The 24,252-nt window shown below is 40.5% G+C and overlaps 1 protein-coding gene across 2 annotated transcripts in view; it reads right to left on the bottom strand.

The window, feature by feature from the left end:
- Positions 1-24,252, bottom strand: part of Cog5 (component of oligomeric golgi complex 5) — a 297,903-nt gene that overhangs the window by 97,035 nt on the left and 176,616 nt on the right. For both annotated transcript variants that reach the window (XM_039078121.2, NM_001398787.1), the window contains exons 11-12: positions 16,650-16,731; positions 21-225 (exon numbers count right to left, since the gene is read on the bottom strand). In XM_039078121.2, the coding sequence (XP_038934049.1) occupies positions 21-225; positions 16,650-16,731 (287 nt within the window). The remainder of the gene's footprint in view (positions 1-20; positions 226-16,649; positions 16,732-24,252) is intronic.

Below are 24,252 nucleotides of genomic sequence, written 5' to 3'. Positions count from 1 at the left end.
TCAAGTTAAATAGCGCATACTCATAATCCGGCCTCTTCAGTGTGGACATGTCTTGTGCATCGTCGTCCACGTCAGGGAGGTCAGCATAGAGGTCGGCTGTCCCACGTGTACCGAAAGCTCCTTGGCTATTCTGGCTGTACTGCTGAAGACGCTTCCATAAGTCATTATAGAGACGTAATAGTTTAGGGTATTCACCTTCAAATGCTTGCTTCAAAAACATAGAAGCTGCCAAGGAAAATACGTATTAGGTAAGTCAGAGGCACTGAGAAATAGTAAGTCAGGATTTGCTTTTAACACGAATATATAATAAATAGACCAACACTAAAGGACAAACTAAAGAAATGTTCCAAAGACACCTTCGAAAATAATGCCAGTAATTCATTGCATTTGGTCAAAACCCATATAATCTGATGTGTTATTTATATTAAAAATAGATAAAATTCACAATTTTAGTTGAATATGTCCTTTCTTGATAATTGATAAAAATAGGTACATAGGAAAACCGGATATGCTACATCCATTTCTTTAGTAAGCAGTGTCTATCTAGTTTTGTTCCACTGTTTTAATAGCAAAAGCAAAGACAGTAAAGAGAAACAAATGAATAGAATAACATTTCTCAGGTTACAAATAAAACTTTTCCAAATGAAATCCAGCAACATTTAAAAAGAATATGGCATGACTGAGGAGAATTATTCCAGGAATTAATCACTAGTTTAACAGTTAAAATCAGCCAGTGTGATTCATCATACTAGCAAACTTTTAAGAAGTCACATTATATTTCAACAGAAGAAAAATATTTGGGGGAAAAATAAACCCTAACATTTACTCCTAATAACAATTCTAAGGGAAAGCAGCTCTGACATGGATGGCCACAGCGGGAGTGAGAAGCCTGCCACAGAACCAGCAATGTGGAAATGATAGTGACCTAAGGAGACCTAGCTACCTAGAGACATAATATCCAATTTAGTAGGCTATTGTTACAGGGGAATCATGCTCAGGTTAATCTGTACATGAAATGCAATCTCATACAAAAGTTAATGCAGACCTTTTGTAGAAATGAAAATGACTACAAATTCCTATGGAAAAGACTTAGAATAGCAAAATTAACTTTTGAGAAAAGAGGATACAACTCTGTAGGATTGCAAGATTTTAAAAACTATGATAATCAAAATGCAAAAATAAATTGGTGAGGGTCTATATCAAGAAATGTAACAATTTAATAACACCTCTTGCAATATAATAGCCTCATGGCTTATATAAAAACCAATTCATGAAGAATTGAACTTTCTAGACAAGTATGTGAGGAAACTGGACTTCCCATGGGTAAGACATAATATCAAACTCATGTCATCATCACTGAAAGGAATCATGGAGAATCTGCATCAAAAGTGTCTTTTCCTCAGTAGGCACCACCAAGAGAACAAGGCAAGACCAGGGTGGAAAAACGAATCCCTACATATTTGACAAAGCATTTATAGCCAAAGTATATAGTCAGATTTTTAAAATAAAACTATACAGTCAAAACTGAATTAATTGTTCAAATGTCTTAAAACTAAAAAGAATCAAAATGAAAGTCTATATAAAAATTTGGAGATATAGAAATGGAACTCTGAAATACATTGTTGCAAAGAAAAAGGGTGTGTGCGTATGTGTGTGTGTGTGTGTGTGTGTGTGTGTGTGTGTGTGAAAGAGAGAGAGAGAGAGAGAGAGAGAGAGAGAGAGAGAGAGAGAGAGAATGATCTACTATTGTATTCCCAGCTAGATATCCAAAACAAATAACAATATGTGCCTACATAAGGACTTGGGCATGACCATTAAAACCACTTTTATTTCAGGAGGCCAAAATTGAAAACAACCAAATAATATCAAAAGATAAACACATGAACAAGATGAGAGAAAAAAAAACCTCACACAACACAGACAAAATAATATGGATAATGTGTAGCAATAAAAGCACAGTAAAGAAAAAATAAAGAAAAAAAAAAGCACAGTAAAGTATGGATAACCCTCAATAAAAGAATGTACCAGAAAAAAGACAGACAAATAAAAACACATAATCTCCTCTGTGCCACTTGATTTGTCTAGAATTCTAAGACATAGAAACATACAGATATGAAAAGCAGATCAGTGTTTACTGGCTGAGGGGTGAGATGAGGTGGGAAGGAATCAGAAAGCATAGCAACTGGGGAAGGCGGGAACGTCCACTGAGGCCTCACTGTGGTAACCTGGGGAAGGTGGGAACGTCCACTGAGGCCTCACTGTGGTAACCTGGGGAAGGCGGGAACGTCCACTGAGGTCTCACTGTGGTAACCTGGGGAAGGCGGGAACGTCCACTGAGGTCTCACTGTGGTGACCTGGGGAAGGCGGGAACGTCCACTGAGGTCTCACTGTGGTGACCTGGGGAAGGCGGGAACGTCCACTGAGGTCTCACTGTGGTGACCTGGGGAAGGCGGGAACGTCCACTGAGGTCTCACTGTGGTGACCTCGGGAAGGCGGGAACGTCCACTGAGGCCTCACTGTGGTAACCTGGGGAAGGCGGGAACGTCCACTGAGGTCTCACTGTGGTAACCTGGGGAAGGCGGGAATGTCCACTGAGGTCTCCCTATTGTTTGGGTTTTGAAGATGACAGTCTCATTGTGTAGTTCATACTGGCCTGGAACTCACTGACTATGCAGTCTAGGCTGGCACTAAACTTGCAGTAATCCCCCTGCTTTGGCCTCCAGAGTACTAACATTACAGGTTTGGCTTAATTTTTATTGATGTGATGGTCTGACGAGGCTCTATATGAGTCGAAAGTTATCAACTTGTATGCTTTAAGTGTTTACAGATGTTTTTATACTAGTTTTGTCCTAGTAAAGCTGCTTCCAATAGAAACAGCTGAGAAAGAACTTCTTTGGCTTCCCTGCTCTGCTGATGAAGAAACAATCACTGGCCCCTGCATTCCCCTAACACATTTTCTTCCAGGGTGTATCAATAAAGCAAGGGCTATCTGACTGTATACTAGTAAAAAGAAATACTGAGCGAGGCTTTGCCCTTCTGCTGAGAGAAGGCAGGTTTTACACAGTTCACTATTGGGACAATATGTAAACCATGTCAAAGGTTCTTTGCATGCAATATAGCCTCCAGCTGAACAAGCACCATGCATGTAGCCTATGTCCCTGTCTCCCCATGGACTATGGAGGTGTGAGCAGCCAACAAGCTCATGCTGCCTCACGGCAAACAATATTATTAGGACCAGTTCTCCTGTGCTCATCCTCAAAGCTGGCTCGCCCACACTCCCAACACCAGGCTGAGCTCTGCTGTGCTGCCCAGGTGAGGTGCATGACTGAAGCGGATAAGGGACAGGAATGGCTCTCCTGATTTCATGACTCTGTAAGCTGCCTTCCTGACTGTTGGAGGTGGCAAGGGGCAGGGGTGGGGGCAGGGTTAGCTCTCCCACACTCAGGCCCTTGGGGGTGACTCAGCCACACCTTGCCATCAGGGCCAGCTCCACTGTGCTGCCTGAGCAAGGCACAGGCCCTAGTGCTGGTTCAGGTGAAAGGAGGGGCCAGTTCTTCAGAGCACAGCAGCCAGTGAAGGGTGGACCTATTTATGCATAGCCCCTGGATGTCAATTCGATCCCCAGTGCCTGCCCCAACTACAACCATGCCCATGTTTCCTAGTGGTAATATGAGCCACAGACATTGACCAACCCCTGCCACTGAACCCAGACATGGCCCTCAGCAGCAGCTCAGGCTGGGACCTGGTCATGGCCTGAGGTGGAAGGGCTGGCCAATCACAACAGGTTCCTCCTCTCCACCTCTAGTCTCCAGTTCCATCTCTCTTCATAACTCCTATGCTGCTCCACTTCTCTCTCTCTCTCATTTGTCCTCCACATACTCGTACGCTGGTGGCTCCTGCTGGAGGCTGGCGGGCCCCAGGGTGACATCCTCCAGCAAGTGGGTATCTACAGCCAGCCTATGCCGGGCCCCAGGGAGCAGGCCTGTGGTAGGGCGGCCTGCAGGTCTCTGTCTGTCTTCCTCCTCTGGAGCACACTCCTGCCTGGATTTGATTTGATTTGATTTTTATGTGTCCTCAGCACAAAACAAGCTTTGGCCATCAAGCCAGGCATCAGGCTAGGACGAACAAAGACTTGCCATCTGCTCTGCCATCCCCTGACTGACATAACAACATGCTGTCTCTTTGCCCATTGCCAAGGGGGTACAAAATGATTAAAGATAACAAGTCTAAGTTTTAGAGGGGCTCAATGTTTACAGAAATGTCCTTTATTCTTAGATGTTTTTAGTGGCTAGAGGAATGAATAAAGAAAAATGAATCAATTTACTTTGACTTCATTCTACCTTATCTCTTTTCCTCTCTCCACGGGGCTAAAAAGATGACTTCGCAGTTAAGGACTTGCTGTTGTTCTTATCCTGCCATTCCCGAGTCTCTTTCCACTTCTTGGCTTCCAAGGTTACTTCAGGTTATATTCCCAAATCTACAGATTCAAAGCCAGGATTCACAAAATAAAGTCTGAGATGCTTGTCTTTCTTGGCCTCAGTTACTTCACTCCTTCCTAAGATGAGCTTTCACAGCATCAAAGGGTGGTTTGTGAGCGACATGGGCAAGAAGCAGTCAATAGTTTATAGATAGTTTATAGATATATAATCAATAGTAACAGAACCCACTCAGTTCTAAAGCCTAATCCACAACGACTGGCCCGGCCAGGTGTCTCCAACGGTACAACGGTGGCATGTTTATCTTGGGACTAATCAGGGGACTCAAGGCCCCTTCAGTGGGAAGAAACTCATGAGCCAACTCGCCATGATTTGAAAGGCCACAAAACTAGAGGAAAACCTACTACCGCCATTCTCCTTAAAGCAACACAGTTTCTAACTGTGTTCCAAATACTTAACCTTCTACCCACAGGGAAGTCAGCCTTCACTCTTCATCAAAGTAGCTTCTTTTAGTAACAGATGGAAACAGTTTCAGAGATTCACAACTGGTCAAACAGCAAAAGATAAACCACCATAAGTGCACAGTCGCAGTTGATACAGCTACAATACAACCCCTGCTAAGGCTCACTGTACAACAGTGTCAGAGGGGATCAGAGCAGAGGACCAGGACGCCTGCTGCTAAATAGTATCTTCCAGACACAACAAAGAAAGTTCAGTAATAAGTTGTCTAAGCAAGAGCTGCATAATCACAACACCAGATGACATGCGAACACAGATGAAGAAAACCTCAGTGTTCTGCCTTAAGATGAAGACCACAGACAACAAATGGCTGCTGAGAATAAGAATCAGTTTTTTTTCAGGAAATGAACGCATCATCCAATCCCTAGTGGTCATCCCTAAACACATGAACATATGAGCAACATTGAATGAACTCAGTAGGTTGTGAGTGCATGTGTGTAACATATAATACATATGTATTACCAATAAAGAAGAACTCAAGAATTGAGAGGGGATGGGAGGCACATAGGAGGGACTAAAGAGAGTGGGGGGAGGAAGGGAAATATAAATACAGCACTTCTCTGTGAAGCTCTAAAACATTAAAAATTCAAATTAAAAAATAAAGACTTTTCAAAAAAAAAACACTTGTTTCTTTTGTAGAAGACCTACTGTTGGACCAGGACCCACACGGCAGCTAGGAACTGCCTGTAAGTCTAGGTCCAAGAGATTTGACACCCTTCTCTGGCCTCCGGAGCTCCTGCTTACATTTGGTGCTGTAAACTCACACATGCACACAAAAAACAGAAAAATAATACATAAATAAATCTTTTATGAAAAAGAGATCCAAATTTTTTAATTATTATTAGAAGCACTCACTGGAGTTCAACCCACAGCCCACACAATAATCTAACTTAGCAACAGTAATAATATCATAACCACGTACTCAAGAGTTCACAGTTCTTCCTATTTTCAACACATTTCAGAAGGCTCAACAGAGTAAAGGATGAATGGCACAGTGGAGAGGAATATACAAGTTTCCCCTACATGTTACACCTAATACTCACATTGTTACTTCAGTGTTGCTTGGTTTCTAGGAGTTTTTGTTTAATTTCTATCTTCTAATTAGATAGGTCTCACAAGAGAGTTCCTAGAACCACTGGAGCATCAATTTAGATCTGCCTCAGTATTTGAATTTAGGAGACAAAAACCATTCAACTTCTCCATTGAAAGCCCAGAATAAGAATGTCTAAGGAACAGGAGGGAAGAAAGAAAGCTGGACTGAGACAGACTAAAACTGCATTGCTGACAAGTCAAGCCCATAGCCAGTACAAACTCACTGGCAGCAGAGAGGAAGCAGTAATTATAGAGATAAATCCCAGGAACTGATAAGCCTGGTCAGTCAACAGCGATGTCAGCTTGCACAGACACAGCTAGACTCCACAGAAATACATCAGAATATACAAATAAATCTTATGAATTAATAAGCCTGATAATTCCACAGAAAGCTAACATATACCCCATAAAAGAGAATAAAAATGATGAATGTGCTCATGAAAAAGCTATAAAAGCAACATCTATAAAATATATTAAAATTAAATCAAACGTGATTGAACAAAAACACCACAAGAATAACAAAGCAAAACAAAACCCAACAACACTAAAAACGCCAAGGGTTGACAGAAACATGGAAAAATGAAGCTCATATATAAAACCAATAGGAGTTGAAATCGACATACCACATTGAGCACTTTTTTGGACAGTGCCTATTGAAGTCATACCTCCACACCCTCTATGACCAGCTACAGTAATCCCCTAAGGGTAATGGGTTCTTGGCCTTTTCATCTACCTCCTGTCCTTGGTTGACGCTGCTGCCTAGCTAGTAGAGGCCTTAAGTCACTGCTTCTCTTACTGTCTCTGTCTCCCTGGCTTCCCTCTTACTTTATCAGGACTGTGTAATTACAATGTGTTCACGCACCAGAGTCAAGATAATCCCACCTCAAAACCTGAAAGTCATATCTGCAAAATTCTTTCTGCTGTTTATGCTATGGTTCCAGATAGTTTCTGGACATGGGATTCTGAAAGCTATTATTCTGCCTATGAATTCTGTACTTCTGAATTTATTATCAATAAACTGTAGGAAACTGTCCTATTAATTAGTATCGTCTGAATTAGCTCAATGAGAAAGTACCCAATGTCTTATGGTAAATACTTTACAGTTCACTGACAAGAAAGATGCACTACAAAATTGGAAATGACCCATCAGCACATGTAATGTGGAGGACTAAGGGCCGTGTGGAGGAAGAGAAGCCAACAGCAGACACGAGGGCACAATATGGGTGGACGGCTTTATTCGAATAAAATAATAAAATAAGTAGAAATATCTTTTGAAAAAGTACGATACCAGAAATTAGAAAGCACTAAACAGGCTCAGCAAAGGCTAGAAAGGAGAGGGACAGCATTGAGGACACAGGCCACTCTTCCTTGATCTTGGTTACAGCAGCCTTGAGGTTTGGACATTTCTTCTAGATATAAAACTACCATACATTTTTAAGTAGAAAAAAATTAAGGAACATAGGAAGTCAATCAAAATTACAATGAAAAAATAACCATAATTAAATAAAGGTATTCTGTCAAATCTAAGCACTGACTTGATTTACTTTCTTCCAGGTCACATAAACTGTTCTCAAGTCCTCACAACTAGTCCTCATTTTGAAAAGACTCCCAATTTCCTCCTCCATGTTCATATAGGATGCTCAGGATGGTGCTTTCATTGTCATTGTTACTGTTATGACTTTGAGATCGGGTGACACTTGCTATTGTGGTTTTGAAATAGACCTGGAACGCCCTGTTACTGATGCTAGTGTCTAATCTTCCTGCTGAATGCCAGAATCTTAGGTATACCATCACATCAGGAAAACGAGGATTTATTGGCTCATTGAAACTATGCAGAGAAGCCAAGCACAGTGGCACACACTATAACCTCAGCACTCTGGAAATTTATGCAGGAGATTACTAAGTCAAGATCAGCCAGCATGCATACTGAGTTTCAGGTCAGCTGGGCTCTACAGTGGAAACCTATCTCAAAGACAAACCAACAAACTAAAGGCCAAGGTTTGAGGATGTGTCTGCATCTGAGCTCTAGCACCACATACACATACACCAACAAAACAAAACGAAACAACAACAACCAAAACCTAAGGTAAAATGCTTTGATTATAAGAACAAAAACTCTAAAATGCATTTTACCTAAAGATGAGGTTAGTCTTACACCGGTGTGTGTGTGTGACCTCCACTTTTAAGAACTAAATTGTTTATATAAAGTCCTGCATGTATATAGGGCATCAGAGTAGAAGTGAAGTGAAATTGTCTAAAGGAATAAAGGGGACTAAGGAGAGGCAGGCAGGAGAGGAAGAAGGAAGGAGGATATTGGGAATGTGCTCAGAAATGCATTATGGGCTTAGGTAATGTCCAGATGTAACACAGGACCATGTACAATGAACATACCCCCCCCCAAAAAAAAGCAACAAAATGGAACTACCCCATACCCCCAGCCATGAAAAATGCATCATTGAACTTCATTGCCAGAATGTTTGTTTGTGCTGTTGTTTAAGACAAGGTGTAGTATAGTTCAAAAACTCCCGATAGTTGTACTGATGCCTTCCAAATGCTCTAATATTTTTTTTAAAAAAAGTACTCATAATTATCTACCTTATTTGTTCTAAGTCTTATAACATTTGCTTTTCTTTCTTTCTTTATTTATTTTTGAGACAGGGTCTTACTTTGTGGCACTGACTGGCCTGGAACTCACTACGTAGACCAAGTTGCTCTCACAGAAACCTACCTGCTTCTGCTTCCTGGGTACTGGGATTAAAGGCATACACCACTAAACCTAGATATAATGTAAACTAGGAGTCAAACGTTGGAATATCAGCCAGTACTGTTAACCACTGAACCACCTCTATACAATCCCTAACCATTTTTAAATACTAAGTTTTCATGGAAGGACGCAGCATCTTCCCTCTTCCCCTCCCTTTAATTTCTGTCTGCCAGGTACTGTTTACTGAATCCCACTGTGGGCCACCAAGGATGCCACCTTGACAAGGAGCACTCCTGTTTTATGGGGCAAACATTCAGGTGGTGGTAGTAATTAGACACAGCAGATAAATTATTAATATGGGCTATGGAGAGTAATGAAACATTTTTATAATGAGAAATTCTTGGAAAAGTCTCAAATGAGAAAAAGAAATTGTTTTTACTTTGCTTGCTTGAAAAAATGAATCATAACCCAACAGGTTGCTGAGTCAATATTATTATCTGGAAACTACAAGAGAAAAGAATGGACAAAAGGCTTAGAAACCATATTTTGGAAATAATCATGACCCACAGATAATTAAAAGGATTTGCTACAATAATTAATTTTATCTTCATGGTTACAGGTTTAGCATTTTACTTTTTGAATAAATTTAAATTTGTTGTTTGTTCAAACCCAAGAACTTACTTTCTAGTAGACTATTTTTGCTAAGCATGAACATTCATAATCAGTAGGAACATGTTCCTAACTAAGAAAATTCCCCTTAGATACATTCTGCCAAAATATTACTTAGACAATCTGTTACCATTTGTCTGTAATTTTCAACTCTGCAGATGGCTACATTCCTTAACACAGCCTGCCTAGAATGTGAAAAGCTCTACGACACACTACAGGGACTGCACGCTAAAAAACGGAGGGTGCTTGACAAACAACTTACTTTGGAATTCTCCCCAAGGAAGTTATTAAAGTAATAATGATATCAGAAGATACAGGCTACTCTAAATGTGAAATATTAATGAGAATCCCTGCCTAAAATAATTATATTTCCTCTCAGTAGCTTCTTTGACTCACAAACAGATGGCCCCAAGAGGTAAGGACAGAAAAACACACTGAGTTTTACAATGAAGAAGTAGGTCACTGGTAGCCTTATAGAGAAGAGTTTCACTAGAGCGGTGTTAGACAGTCAGACCTGTTAGTTACACCTAGCTAAGAAACAGACAGAATGCAAATGAAGACAAAAGCAGGAATCACTCTCATGAGAAATACAGAGAAGAGACTAAAAGTAACTAAAGAGGAAGGCTCATATTTTAGGTGTGATTAGACTGGAAAAATCTAAGTTTACATTCTAGAAGGAACCAGAATTCCCAGGTAGAGAGCAAAGCACCAATGATGCTGATAAGAGCTTTCTCCAACCCAGACTGGGCAGGAGTGAATGCACAGCTCAAGGAGGAGGAGGAAAAGTCCATGCAGCTGCTGAAGGTCAAGTAGGAGAAACCGGCTCTAAAGTGGAAGAAGGTATTCAGAATCTGAGCTTCTTAATGAAGCACTGTCTTGCCTTCAGAGGGCTGATTATTCAGAGAACAAAATGAGGTAAAGCAAAATGGATGTTAAGTACTGAGATCTGGAATGGGTAAAGAAAAAGTAAGATGGGCAAAGAAAGATGAGCAAAATCCGTGTCTCTGTCTGTCTGTCTCTCTCTCTCTGTCTCTCTGTCTCTCTGTCTCTCTCTCTCTCTCTCTCTCACACACACACACACACACACACACACACACACACACACACACACACACACACACAATAGCACCATTACTTTTGATACTAGAGTAGGAGTTCTATTAGATGGCTCAACAGGGCTAGAAAGATGGCTCAGCAGTTAAGAGCATGATTGTTCTTAAAGAGGTCCTGAGTTCAATTCCTAGCAACCACATGGTGGCTCACAGCCATCTGTAATGGAATCTGATGGGATTCTGGTGTGTCTGATGACAGCTGCTGTGTACTCCTATAAATAAAATAAATAAATCTTTAAAAAACACACATAGAAAATGACTCAATAGGAAAAGGTACTTGTTGCCAAGCTGAGACCTGTGTTTAGTGTCCAAGACATGGCAGGGGAGAACCTGCTTCCACAAGTCGCCCTCTGACCTTTACATATGTACACTGGCACATACATACCTACATACATAGAAAGACAGAAAGACAGACAAATCTAATAGAGATTAGATAATAGTAGTGGTGGTTGTAAGTGGTAATAAAACCAGATTAAGGACTTCTGTTTCTGATTGGTTGAGATGGTACAAAAGAGCCAAACTGACCCTCCAATATGACTGCATACACTAGTGAAGGCAATCTTTGAGACAGTGGCTTCCAAGACATTTCATATTACATCAATCACATTACATCACTGACATGATCTCTGATAGGCAAGACACAGAGTCTGCCTGCCTGCTTTTTCAGAAGGAATTTCCAGGCCACAGCACAGAAACGGGGTTGACAGAGCTGCACATCAGATTATGGAGCTGAGAGGAGAGCACTACGCAGACCTGCAGGGTCCACCCAGAATGTGTGGCAAACTCTTCCCAGCGTGTGAGGAAATCCCTAAGGGAGAAACACCCATCCCAAAAGCTAGAGGGGATATCTGTTAGTCGCACGGGGCTGGAAATAATTTCTGTTCCTTACAGCGTAGGTGGAAGCCTCATAGTGCATCCTAGGGATGTGGAAAGGTGCTAAATGTTCTGCCCCTGAAGCAGGAAGTAATTAGTCCTAGATTAATCACTGCTCCAACTTTGCTAATAAATCTTCAAACAAGTTTCAGAAGGTTTAGTCTGTGTCTGAAGCAGACAGCAAAGGCCACCAGCACAAACCCGGGTGAAATTCAGTGTTTGAGACACAAGGGAAGGCAATCTAACCGAAAAAGCAGGAGTAGGAGCCACAGAGGGTTCCAAACAGGGCACTTCAGATCAGACCTGCTACTGGAGCTCCAATTTCACATTGTGGGGAGGTGGTTTGAGATACTTTACAGAACTGTTACACAATTTCTGCAAGAAAAATGTTGAGAAAATCAATAATAAAGAATATTCTAAGATGCATAAGCTTAAGATTTTTTCAAAGAATAAACATACTATACTTAAAAAGTTTAAGATATTTGTATTATGCTAATGGTTCTGGTGAGTCGATAATATCATACTGAAAAAAATTTTAAAACAAATTATGGGTCTGGAGAGATGGATCAGCGATTAAAAGCACTGACTCCTCTTCCAGAGGTCCTGAGATCAATTCCCAGCAACCACATGGTGGCTCACAACCATATGTAATGGGATCCGATGCCCTCTTCTGGCGCGTGTGAAGACAGTGACAGTGTACTCACATACATAAAATAAATCTTAAAAAAACCCAAAAACAAAAAACAAAAAACAAATTATGACGGTGATCGCTCATTGAGTAAAAGTGCCCACTCTAAGTGATTGCGACCCAAGTTTAATTCCAGGAACCGCATAGAAGAGAGAGAAAATCAACTTCCAAAACTTGTTCTTAGGCTCCAGATGTATGCCAAGGGATGCTTATATTAGAAAGTCCACGCAGACAGAATAAAATGAAAAGTAAAAAGAATTAAAGAGTCACTGAAGGAAAAGAATCACGTGTGTAGCAACCCTGTATCTCACAGCACTTGTGACAAAGTGATAGCGTACACTTTAATATTTAACAATGCTAGATCACAGCAGCCAAAATGAGGACCCAGATGGGGCTCGTTTTCTCTTTCTGGCTTGATGATGGCTACCAGCTTGCCAGGAGCCTCACAGCTGGCAAGCTCTGAGTGCTCTCCTTCGTATGAGGGTATAAATTCCACGAGATCAGGGCCTTAGCCTATGGTGCTATTTAACAGTCTCTTCCATAAGACCCTGGCAGCGCAGCTGCTGCCTCCATGCTGGAGCAGCTGTGAGCACGTCCACCTCGTTAACTTCCACTGCGTGGCGTGGGTGGAGGGGAACGAATGAGGATCAGAACTTCTGAACCCCCTTTCCACAAGACGATTCCAATCACACCTAACAGTAAAATTGACTGGCATGAGATTTCGTGATGTTGCAGCTCCCAAGAGTCATGAAGGAGACTGCTGAGTTGTACAGCCTGACTTGTTCATGCTTGCATAAGTAGCCCTAATAAATTCACTGGCTCACCAAGCTGGGATTGCATGAAGATTTTCACTGCTCTGTCAGTCCTATCTACAATGAGGAGACATTTCTTCAAATTTCCCCAGAAAAAGTCACACAACAAGCTCTGTCCCAATAGTCATACTGGAGAATTCAGTTCAATATATTAATTGTGTGTGTGTCGGACATACAAACAAACACACACACACACACACACACACACACACAAGCATTACTGAGTTTATAACACAGATGGTTTGACTATTTCAACAATTCTTTGATCCTTTTCTCTCTCAGCTTTAAGACTCCCATGGCATATATGTTAGACTTATAAGTTCCACAAATGCTGAAAGTCAAAGTGTTCTTTGCTTTATTTCTTCATGCCTTTGCTTGGAATAACCTTTCCTTCTTTAGGGTTAAATCTGCTATTATTCTCACTTATTGAAATAATTTTAAATAGCATATGTTTCTTTACATTGTCGATTTACTTACTCTGAAACACTTGAGCAATTGTAAATGCTTGTACAGGGCTTTAAACTCTTGTTTGACTCTTTCCATTGATTTTCCACTGTCTCTGCATCCTAGGGATGGATCCTACTTTGCTGTTTCTCCCAGGTGTGCACCCTCTAATTACATTCTGGCTATGTAATTGATTCTATATTGCTGGCGACATATTTTGTTGTGCTTAGGCTCAACTGAGCCAACCCAGTGTGATGGCTATTCTTTTGTTCTTAATTTGACTACATCTGGAACAAACTACAGTCCAGAAATGGAAGGGACACCAGTGAGAGATATTTTTGCTTGGTTTGAAGTGGGTGAATCCACTTCTAGTCTGTACCTTTGAGGCAGGAAGATAGATGCCTTTGATCTTGATGTTGAGGAAGACATACTTTTAATCTGGGCCATCCTTCTGCTAGAAGTCAACGTAAGGACACAAAAGGAAGCTTTTGCTCTTTGCCTGCTTTCCCTCCCCATGCGAGCACATCTTTCCTGCACTAGTATGGAAGTCTGCTCCCTCAGGACTGCAGCACAACCGGAGACCAGCTACAGTTGTGTGGACTGAGCACGGAGCAACTACAAAACTCTCAGACGCTTCGTTCATAGCTAGCCATTGTTGAATTAGCTGGAGTGCAGCCTGTAAACCATTCCAATAAATCCCCTTTCTATGTACGGACAGTAATCCTATTATCCGTTACTCTAGAGAACCCTGACTATGTGAGAGGCACTCCGTGACTCTTGTGTTGTGTACAGCTGTCTGGAACAGCTCGGCAGAAAGCTGGATGACTTGGTAGTTTGGACTCGTTCCTTTCCTCATAATCACCGACAGTGTCCAGGGTCTAGAAATAACCGTGGCAAACTTTATTCCGCATTAACTTGAGTTGGAGATGACTGTGTTGCAGCAGTTGCTGTGACAGATGAGAGCCAGCCTGTGTCAACTTCTTCTTATTTTCAAGATGTATGTGACTTTGGATCAAAAAATAACTAAATCTTAGTACATTATGTTTAATTGGTGAGGTTGTGGCTGTACACCAGTTGCACACAGTATCAGCCTCGGAGGGAAAGAAAGCACAAGGGCGTTGTAGGATGTGTCCTGATGGAAATGGGCTTCTGGTCAACAGGGAGAACCGAGTAGGAACAGGGAGGTGGAAACACAGAAGAGGTGAGAGCAAAGCATTACCTACATTTACAACAGGCTTTTCCGGGAAGACTGGTGGTTAAAAACTTCAGGACAGTTATCAAGTTAACAAAGTTACACTGGACTGAGCACACTATTTAAAATACATGACAATGGCTGGACTGTTTTATGTCAACTTGCCACAAACAGTCAGCGTCAAATGGAGAAAATCCTTCTATAGGGTTGGTCTGCAGATATGACTGGAGGGCATTTTCTTGACTACTGATTGATCTGAGAAGGCACGGCTCACTGTGGGTGGGGCCACCCCTGGGAAAATGGTTCTGGATAATATAAGAGAGAAATACAAGTGAGCAGGCCAGTAAGCCGCATTACTTCACGGCTTCTGCTTCAGTTCCTGCCTCCAGTTCCTTCCCTGCTTGAGTTCCTGCCTGACTTCCTTCAGTGGTGGACTGTTACCTAGAAGTAAATTTAAGATGAAATAATCCTTTGTTCCACAAGTTTCTTTTGGTCACAGCGTTTTATCACAACACATGATGCCCTAAGACATAAGTTAATATTAACAGGGCTTTTCAAGTGTGTGTTTTCATAAAGATTTCCAACACACAATTTCCCTTTTTGATGTCTTTTCTGCCATCCACCAACTGTGAAGAATGGAGACAGCTGCATTTCCCTTTCACTGTGATTGGGAGGAGAGAGAAGTATGTTCTGCTTTCGAAGTAGTAGATTAACTAAAAATGAATGAGGGATATTTGAGGAGTGATGGAAATTTTCTACATCTTAACTGTAATAACAATGCAAATATATAAGCATTTGCCAACATTCACATAATTTATGTTAAAATTGGGAGCTTCTACTCTATATAAATTGTAGTTCATTAAAGCTCACCCAAACTGAAAACCAAATGTGGAGAGGAATAGCACCTTATAGCCTGATTAGGATGATTTATAGCAGCCAGTCAATCCTAGTGAAGGAGCTGCTTAACTGTCAGCACAGCTGTTAGAGGGTGAAGAGGAAGCAGCAAGTAAGTACCAGTTCATTCAACTCCACCTTCTCAGTCTGAACAAGGTTCACTACACAGTGGGCCATTTTAGTGAGGGACTGTGGATAAAAACTTAATTATACGCAAACTCTTAAAGCCTTTTCACAAAAGGCTTCTGGAATTTGGTCATTAAGTACACACTTAAGCTGAGATACACATTTCATTGCTTTTAGATACTCTGCCATGTCTCAAGGCCATCCTTAGCTCTATATTGAGGTACTGTCTCATAGAAATAACAACAAAAAAAGTTCTGTGGATCCTATTTTTTCTTTAAACTTGTTATTGTTGTATATAGCTATCATGGAGGGAGTCCTGCACGCCACAGTGTGCATGTGGATGTCGAAGGACAGCTTTGTGGAACCAGTTCCTGCTACTTGGATTTTGTTTGTTTGTTTTGTTTCAATTTGGTTTGGTTTTAAGCAAAACATCTTATTTAGCTCAGCATATTAATAAACAGCACTTCACACAAAACCATGTAAATTCTCTCTATTTTTATGTGGATCCTGAAATGAGACACAGGTCACCAGCCTTGAGTGGCCTTTATTGTTGAGCCATCAGATAGGCCCAAGAGCATCATATTCTAATAACCAACGTGTAACTCACAGCTCATATCTCTGTTTATATCAAATTTTCATTTTATAGCTTCAGTTTAAAAAGAATTCACTCTAATAAAGCATTAACTAAATTAACATCAACTGCTTTAAACTATCTATACAGGAAATATGCAGCTCAGTTAAGAATATTAGTGTAAGCTGGGAGTGATGGCCCATGCCTTGGGTCCCTGTGCTTGGAAGGCAGAGGCAAGAGGGTCTGTGATTTTGACGCCAGCGTCATCTATAAAGTGAGTTCCAGGAGACCAAGGCTGTTATACAAAGAAGCCCTGTCTCAATTACAACAACAAAAAGAATGCTACTCTAAATGTTAAAACTAATTAAATGGCTAAGAGATTCCTCATTAAACATTAAGCATTTATGTTACAATGACAGTTTTAACATAATAAATTATTTTTATGAACCAATACTTCTGACATCAAATTTTAAAGCAACTAAACATCTGAAATGAATCCAAATGGATGGTAACTTACAGTCTGTCGCTGCATGAAAGTGAGAGGAGAGTGCCAGAGTGACTGCATTCCAAAACATGTATAAAATTTCAGGCTGTCCATCCTGAAAGCCAAAGACATGGAACAGGAGAACACTCATTAATTTGCAGATAAGCAGCAAAGGTTGGAAGCTGCTCAGCAAGTAGTAAAAGGACGGTTCTTCTCGGGGACCCAATATGGTCCCAGTGCTCCTATCGCTGGCTCTCAACTACTGGTAACTCCTAATCCAGAGTGCACCCACACGTGTCACATTCACCCAGAGACACTTGGTCATACACATACATAATAAAGTCACCAACAGAAAGATAAAGAAGGTGCGAGTTTTGTTTTATATCCGAGCAATTACTTGCTATCCTATCCTGCTCTTCTATTCATTAGCCCCACGGCTTTGGGCAAGAGTGTAGACATCCTCAGCCCTCATCTCCTCGTCTGTAGACAAGCTGGCAGGAGAACCATCACCGCAGCACTGTATGAAGATTACAGAGGGAAAGAGAGCCTTGGGCCAGTGCATGACATACAAAATAAAGCCTGGGTGAATGAGGATTATTATCATCTTCGGTTTCTGATATACACAAGCAATCTGTGCAACGGTAACAAGATCGGCCAAGCATACTCAGACCAAGGATAGTGAGCATTATAAAAGAGAATGCTCAAAATCCTGTTAGAAATTTTTAAGAAAAAGACAAAAATGACAGATTTACCATTAATGCAAAGTATCAGGATACTTGTATTCAAATTTGAGCATGTTTTATAACTAAAGACTGAAAAGAAAGGGCAAGTATTGATACACACAAAATTTTTAAAAAAGAAAGTATAGGGGCTGGAGAGGTGGCTCAGGAGTTAAGAGCACTGGCTGCTCTTCCAGAGGACCCAGCAGCCACATGGCTGAGATCTAATCCTACTTTCTGCCCTCCGAACTCAATAGACACTGCATACACATGGTACACTTGTATATGCTGGCAAAATAGCCATACACACAATTTTTTGAAAATCTCAAAAAAGTAATTAAAAAAGAAAAATATTTCATTTTAGAATAAAGTTACATTCTAAGAAATTTGAACAACTATATTAAGGTATGTCTGTCAGTAGTATTCTACTGGTTTTGAAATATAAATATACTAATTTCATATGGTAATTTCTATGTATTTTAATTCTATGTATGTATATACTAATTTTAAAATAACTATATAATATATATTTTAATAATTAAACACTATCAGTGTGGTAAAAATTAAATTAAAAACTATTAGCAAAGAGTCAGATACAAAACCAGCACCAGCAGAACAAAATATATAGCAAAAATCCAAAGCTTTGTATGCATACGGTCATATATTCCATAGCAAGGCATCAAGACTATACAAGGAAAGTGCAGTCTGATCCACATACTGAGAAAGCTAGATATACACATGCTAAAAAAATGAAGCAGAATCTGTACCTTACTCCATAATAAAAATTAACTCAGTGAAGACTTTAACAAGACTTAAACCAGCAAAGTTCTTACAGGAAAAGGTGAAGTAACTCCAAGACAACATATGCCACTATAATTACTGTGGACATAATTCTGGCATTAAAACTGAAAAATATCAGTGTGTAAATAAAAACAATCTGTAAATGAAATCAACTGGATAGGAAGAATATTTGCCCGTCACAGACACAATGAGGGGTTAATGCTTAGAACACACTGCTCTATAACAACAAAATACGAGCCAGTTAACATTAGAGAAAGGAATTAAGTAGACATTTCTCCAAATAAAGTGACAGTAGGGTCAACATCACGAGCCAGAAGGGACACATTATACCCATTAATATATCGGCCACTACCCGAGTGCGGCAAGAGAGAAGAAGCCTGTCATTTCAGCGCCTTCTCTGAGCCAGGACCATTGGGTATTCAGTCGCCTTTATTCAGTAGTCCTTCAGCTACATGTGGCAATGAACAGAAAGCAAAAGCAAAAATAACAAACCCAAACATAACACGTTTAAGGCAACGAGGTTCCCAAACAGAGCTCACACACAGTTCTGAGAGGAAAGTCAAATACTGGAGGCATTACACATGATGGAGGGCTGTGGAGATGGCTCAGTGAGGAAAGTTCTTGTCACCCAAGCACTAGGACCTGCCACTGAATTCCAGAAGTCACATAAAAAGCGGTGTGTGGCAGTGCACATTGGTGAGCCCAGTGCTTCTCACGGCAAGGGAAGGGAGAAGTCCCATCACCTGTGGCGTGCTCTTGCCCACCCCCCAAAGATGTTAAATAGAGTAAGCATATGGTTTACTAATCCTACTTCTGAATATTTATCTCAGATAGAGAGATTTTACACACTCATTGGACTCACTGCACCATCACTTACAAAAGCAAAGAGAAAGCAATCTACAAAATCCCGAAGTATTAGTGGATAGGTGGTCAACACAGAAGGCAATGCAGGGAAGAAAGGTAAATCATACCAAGGTTATTTAATAAAGTGCTAGGGAGTTATCTTATCTTTACCTAAAATTATATACAATACATATAAGTGTATGTACAGGCACAGACACACGTGCGCGCGCGCACACACACACACACACACACACACACACACACACACACACCCTAGTACCAGGCATGAGAAACTTCTTTTTGAATAGTTGGCTATGATAGGCTAACTAAATCCCAAAATGATACAGATGATCACTGTAGCTTTGGGTCTCTCTCTCAGGTGTTCAGGATGGGCCCCTATTACTGAAGACACTGCACTCCTAGGACATGGGACTCAGATGATTCAACCTGGATCTGACCTGAAAGCCTCTTCCTGTGGTCTAGCTTCCATGGTACCAGAAACTCCTATGCAAGCTGCCAGGGAGGAAAACAAGCAACACAGCTGTGTCACCTAGTAATCCAGCAATACCATGGTAAGATATTAATAAAGGGGCAGCGAGTAGCACTCTTGTTGGGGGCAATCAACAGTGAGGTAAGTAGACTAAGGTCCACTCTACAGTTGGAAAATCTGCCTGCTACTAGAAACCCAGCCAGCTTCCTGGCACTAATGAGAACAGGGACCTTGGAAAAGAATCTGCTACCAGCACTTGCTAGACCAGCGTAGTTCCTTATTATGCGCTACATGCTAGCTTTATACCCACAGATAACTGTGGCACCACACCCCATAAAAAGCCTGTCTTTACAGCAAATAGAGACCGTCACTGAAAACCACAGCTAAACAATCCAGAGATCCACAGACCATGGGGAGCCGCCTCAGTGGATGCATCTAGTCCACAGCCCCTGCATCTATGACTCAGGAACATGTTGGAAGAGGGGCAGAAAGTCTGTAGGAATCAGAAAACCTGGAATCTGCTGTGAGACAGTCTCGCCTAGAAATGGCTACATAAACAAAATGGTGCTGTCAATGGACATGCTAATATGGAAGGGAGAAACTTCCCGCTCCTCCATCCCCCAGACTAGGAATTAGTGGTGACTGATGACTGGTGGAAGGAGAATTATCCTCTCCTTAGGATGAGCCCCCATAGCAGATGGTCAGTTCTGACAGCATATATATACATAGACAGAAAGAAACAGACTCAGCAGATCATATATGTACATCTATGCATAGATATTCATGCACATATATATGTATGTAACAATAATAGTCAAACAAAAAGGTCATTAACTTTTTAGCATGGAGGATGTAATTGCGGTTAGGAAGGATTGGAGGAAAGAAAGGGGAGAAGTGATATCATTTTATTTCGATGAAAACATATTAAAAAGAATCATGGTATATGTGTATAATATAATATTATTCAGCGTTAAAACCAAAATAAATTCTGTCAAATACTAAAACCTAGATGAACTTTACAGGCACATGCTAAATAAAATAAGCCAAAGAAAACATTTTTAATCTGTGATATATGTGTGTATTATGTATTTATTTAAAGTCTTAGAGATTTCTGAAAACATGGTGTGCATATGTAACACTACTGTATTAGTGTCACCTAAATTACTGAATTAGACAGTTATGATGTTAAAATTTTAGCTTTTATTTTACCACTATCAAAAAGTATTGGGGGTATAGAAATGACTCAGTGAATAAAGTACTTATTGACAAGCATGAGGCCCTGGGTGTGGATTCTAAGCATAAAGGCACGATCAGACAGAGAAAATTATATCCTGGGAGGTGTTAGTGGTCAGCTAGTTTAGCCAAAATACCTAGCTCTAGGCTCAGTAAGAGACTGTCTCCAAACATAGTTAGAAGTGAAAAAGTAAGACACGAGATTGATTTCTGGCCTCCACATCTGCATGCATACATGTACAAACACATATATCTCACACATACACACACAAAGTATTTACAAGAAATGGTGATGCACACCTGTAATCCCAACACTCAGGAGGCTCAGGCAAGAGGATCCTGAGTTTGAAGCCAGCCTGGGCTACACACATAGTAAGATAATGTTTCCAAATCAAACAAACAAAAACAAAAAAATTTAAGGTGAATGTCTGTAAATTTTAAAAATAATAACCCTGAACATTAAGGTTTGTTTCTTTTTTCTGTACCAAGACAAATGTAGACTTAAGTATGTTTTCTTGTTGGAGACACTGAACAATCCTCACACTGTTGCAGGCTCCAATAGCCTACTTTAGAACATAGTGTACAGACTACTGAGCCTCAGGAGACAGTATGGTCCTTGTCTAACACCGTAACTTCAACCCAAAGAGAGAGATTTCAAAATTCCTGATCAACACAAGGAAGAGTCTCTTTTTGTTTCTTCTGAGACAGAGATTCGTGATGCAGACAGAGCAGACTGGCCTTGAACCCATCACAGTTCATCTGCCTCAAACAGTGCTGTCACTACCATGTATGTCTCACCAGGTCTGATTTGACCATACTATCAAAATCAACTTTCTTGATACCTGAAATTTTTACGTTCTCTCCCCAAGACTTGGTTTCTCCTTGTAGCTTTCACTATCCTGGAACTCACTCTGCAGACCAGGCTGTCCTCGAACCAGCAGCCTGCCTCTGCCTCCCTAGTGCTGGGACTAAAGGTGGGTACCATCACCTCCTGGTGTTACGTCTACATTAAGATTGACCCAACTTTGCTTTTCCGAGGTAGTCATGTAAGTGAAGGATGCAGACGGCTCCTTTTAAAGTGCAGTTACATGATTCCAAATGTGAACTACTTTTCTTGCTGGGTGGTGGCGAAGGCAAAAAGAAGTGGTTCAAAACATGTTTGGAGACACATTTCATAGACTGAGAAATTTTCTCTCCAGAAAGAATCTTAAGAAAATTTACATATTAAAATGAAATAATAAAATATTTTCAACAGTGGCAACTTTTTGTAACTTAAAAAATATAAGTAAAATTGATATTTTTTTTGTAAAATTGATTCTTTAACTAATAAATTAATTATACTTTCTAGGGAAAGTATTTCATTTCCCGTCTCAGATTTAGTAAGAGAAAGTTTTTGGAACAGAGTTTTATCTCTATTCCACACATCATTTCCTGCCTCCATGGTGATGTGATTTTAAGCCACAATACGGAAGTTCCATCTAAGAGCTTTGCCTTTTTCTAAGCATCTATGTCTGGGCAACGGGCGGCCATGGGCTTTCATCATCGCCTTTTATGATTCCCTTCCCTTCCTTTGTTTTCTGTGATTTTTTTTTCCTTTGCTTTCATCTCCTTCATGGGATGAGCACTGCAGATTTCAATTCCATCAAAGGCCACATTTAGTCCTGTCCCCTCCCCCCCGCACCAAACACACACAAAAGAGTTTTAGTCTTATGTGATCGCATATCTCACTTTTCAGAAGCAAAAATAAAGATTCATCTTCGGAGGCTAAACATCAGGAATCAATAAACTAAATAATAATCAACATACAGCTCTGAACAAACTAAAGCTATCTTCTCAATAGACACGAATACAGAAAAGGCTTTTAGTTATCTCAAGCAGCCTTATGTAGTAATACACGGGCTAATTCTTCCATTTAATATGGTGAATTGGAGACTTCAAGTGAGAAAAACTTGCTCTACTCTGAGTAGATGAGTCATCACTCTGACATTTGTGGTCCACATGGGAAATATAAGGGTAACAATGGGACTCTCTTCATTATAAAGTCGAGATCTCTTGCTTTTGACCTAAAGGCAAGCCTGCATTCACCACCCTGCTATGGGAAAGAAGAGCACACAACACAGGAGATGGAGAGAGGAAAAGCACAAGTAAGTAGATTTGGAAAAGAGGGAAGATGTAAGTCAGGCAAGGGTAAGATCAAGAGGCACCAGTCCATTAATGAGGTGCTAGTCAGCCACTTGAGAGGTTTAACAAGAAAATACCATCGCAATCAAGATTTTAGTTTAGGAAAACCATTCTGATAGTAATATAGGAATCTGACTGGTAACAATACTATACATTAGGAACTTAATAGGAGGATTTCCCTAAGGTTACATTACAAGAGTGGCAAGAGCAGTATATAGGAGGTTGGTGACTGGATGAAAAGATAATATATTTATAATACATCAAGGCAAGATACATTTGGGAAGAACCAGAAAGATAGAGTCTGTGGCAAAAAAAATAAAATAAAATAAAATAAAAAGACTCCAGAAGGAGCAGCAGATAGGCAGAGCTCATAGGCCATGTCCATAGAGCCCATGGGGCACCCAAGTGAGATTCATCTATATCAACCAGTGAAAATGATTTTATAAAATAGTATTAATAAAAGTAAATAAATCCTTTTTCTTAAAAGCAAGATCCAGCTAAACTGACTCGCATAACACCTCCACATGGAGATGGCAGCAAATGCAAGCACATGTGGGGTCCTCCCAGGCATGAGAAAAGATACTTAGGGATGCATAGAGGAACTACAACAGAGGGCTTCAGAAGACAGAAATAAGGCAGGAGTGAATTTGCCTATCTTGCACTAAATGTTTCAGCCCCAACTTTCATTGGTGGACTTGCAGAATGTCTTATTCACTGTCACTTTATCACACACAGCGCTTATTCTGACCCAAAGAACTCACTTCATAGCCAGAGAAGTACACTGTGGGCCGAAGCTCATTGCCTCTACTAATCTGACTGATGTTCTCCTTATCCTGAAGCAGCCAGCTAGCCTAGTAGAATGGTGGAATGGTTTAAAGACAGTTATGGTACCAGTTACATGACAGTAGACTTAAGAACCAGGGCAGGGTGTTCCAGAAGGTGGGTATATGCTTTGAATCAGCCTCTATTATATATGGTGGTTTCTCTTGCACCTGGGATTCACTAATCCAGGAATTAAGGAGAGGAAAGGAAATGCTATCTTTCACTCACTATCTCCCCTGTGAGAAACTAAGGCAATTTTTACTTCCTGCCCCACCCCACAATCTTAAATTATACCAGAAGTTTGGGTTCATGCCAGAGTAAAAGAAACATTCCATTGAACTGAAGCTTGAGACTTGCTAATTTGAGCTTCTGATGCCTTTAAATGAATGGTCAAAGAAAGGATTACCAGCATTGGGAGGAGTAACTGATCCAGAATGCTAGGGGAATTTGAATTGCTTCTGTACAATGAAGGAAGGGAATATTAGATCGGCAGTACAAAAGATCCTTTAGGTTACCTCTTGGTGTTACTGTGTCCTGGTATTAAGGT

The sequence above is a fragment of the Rattus norvegicus genome, chromosome 6, assembly GCF_036323735.1.
Source record: "Rattus norvegicus strain BN/NHsdMcwi chromosome 6, GRCr8, whole genome shotgun sequence".
Lineage (NCBI taxonomy): Eukaryota > Metazoa > Chordata > Mammalia > Rodentia > Muridae > Rattus > Rattus norvegicus.
Note: the sequence above shows the minus strand (reverse complement) of the source record. Positions and strands in the feature narration are given on the sequence as shown.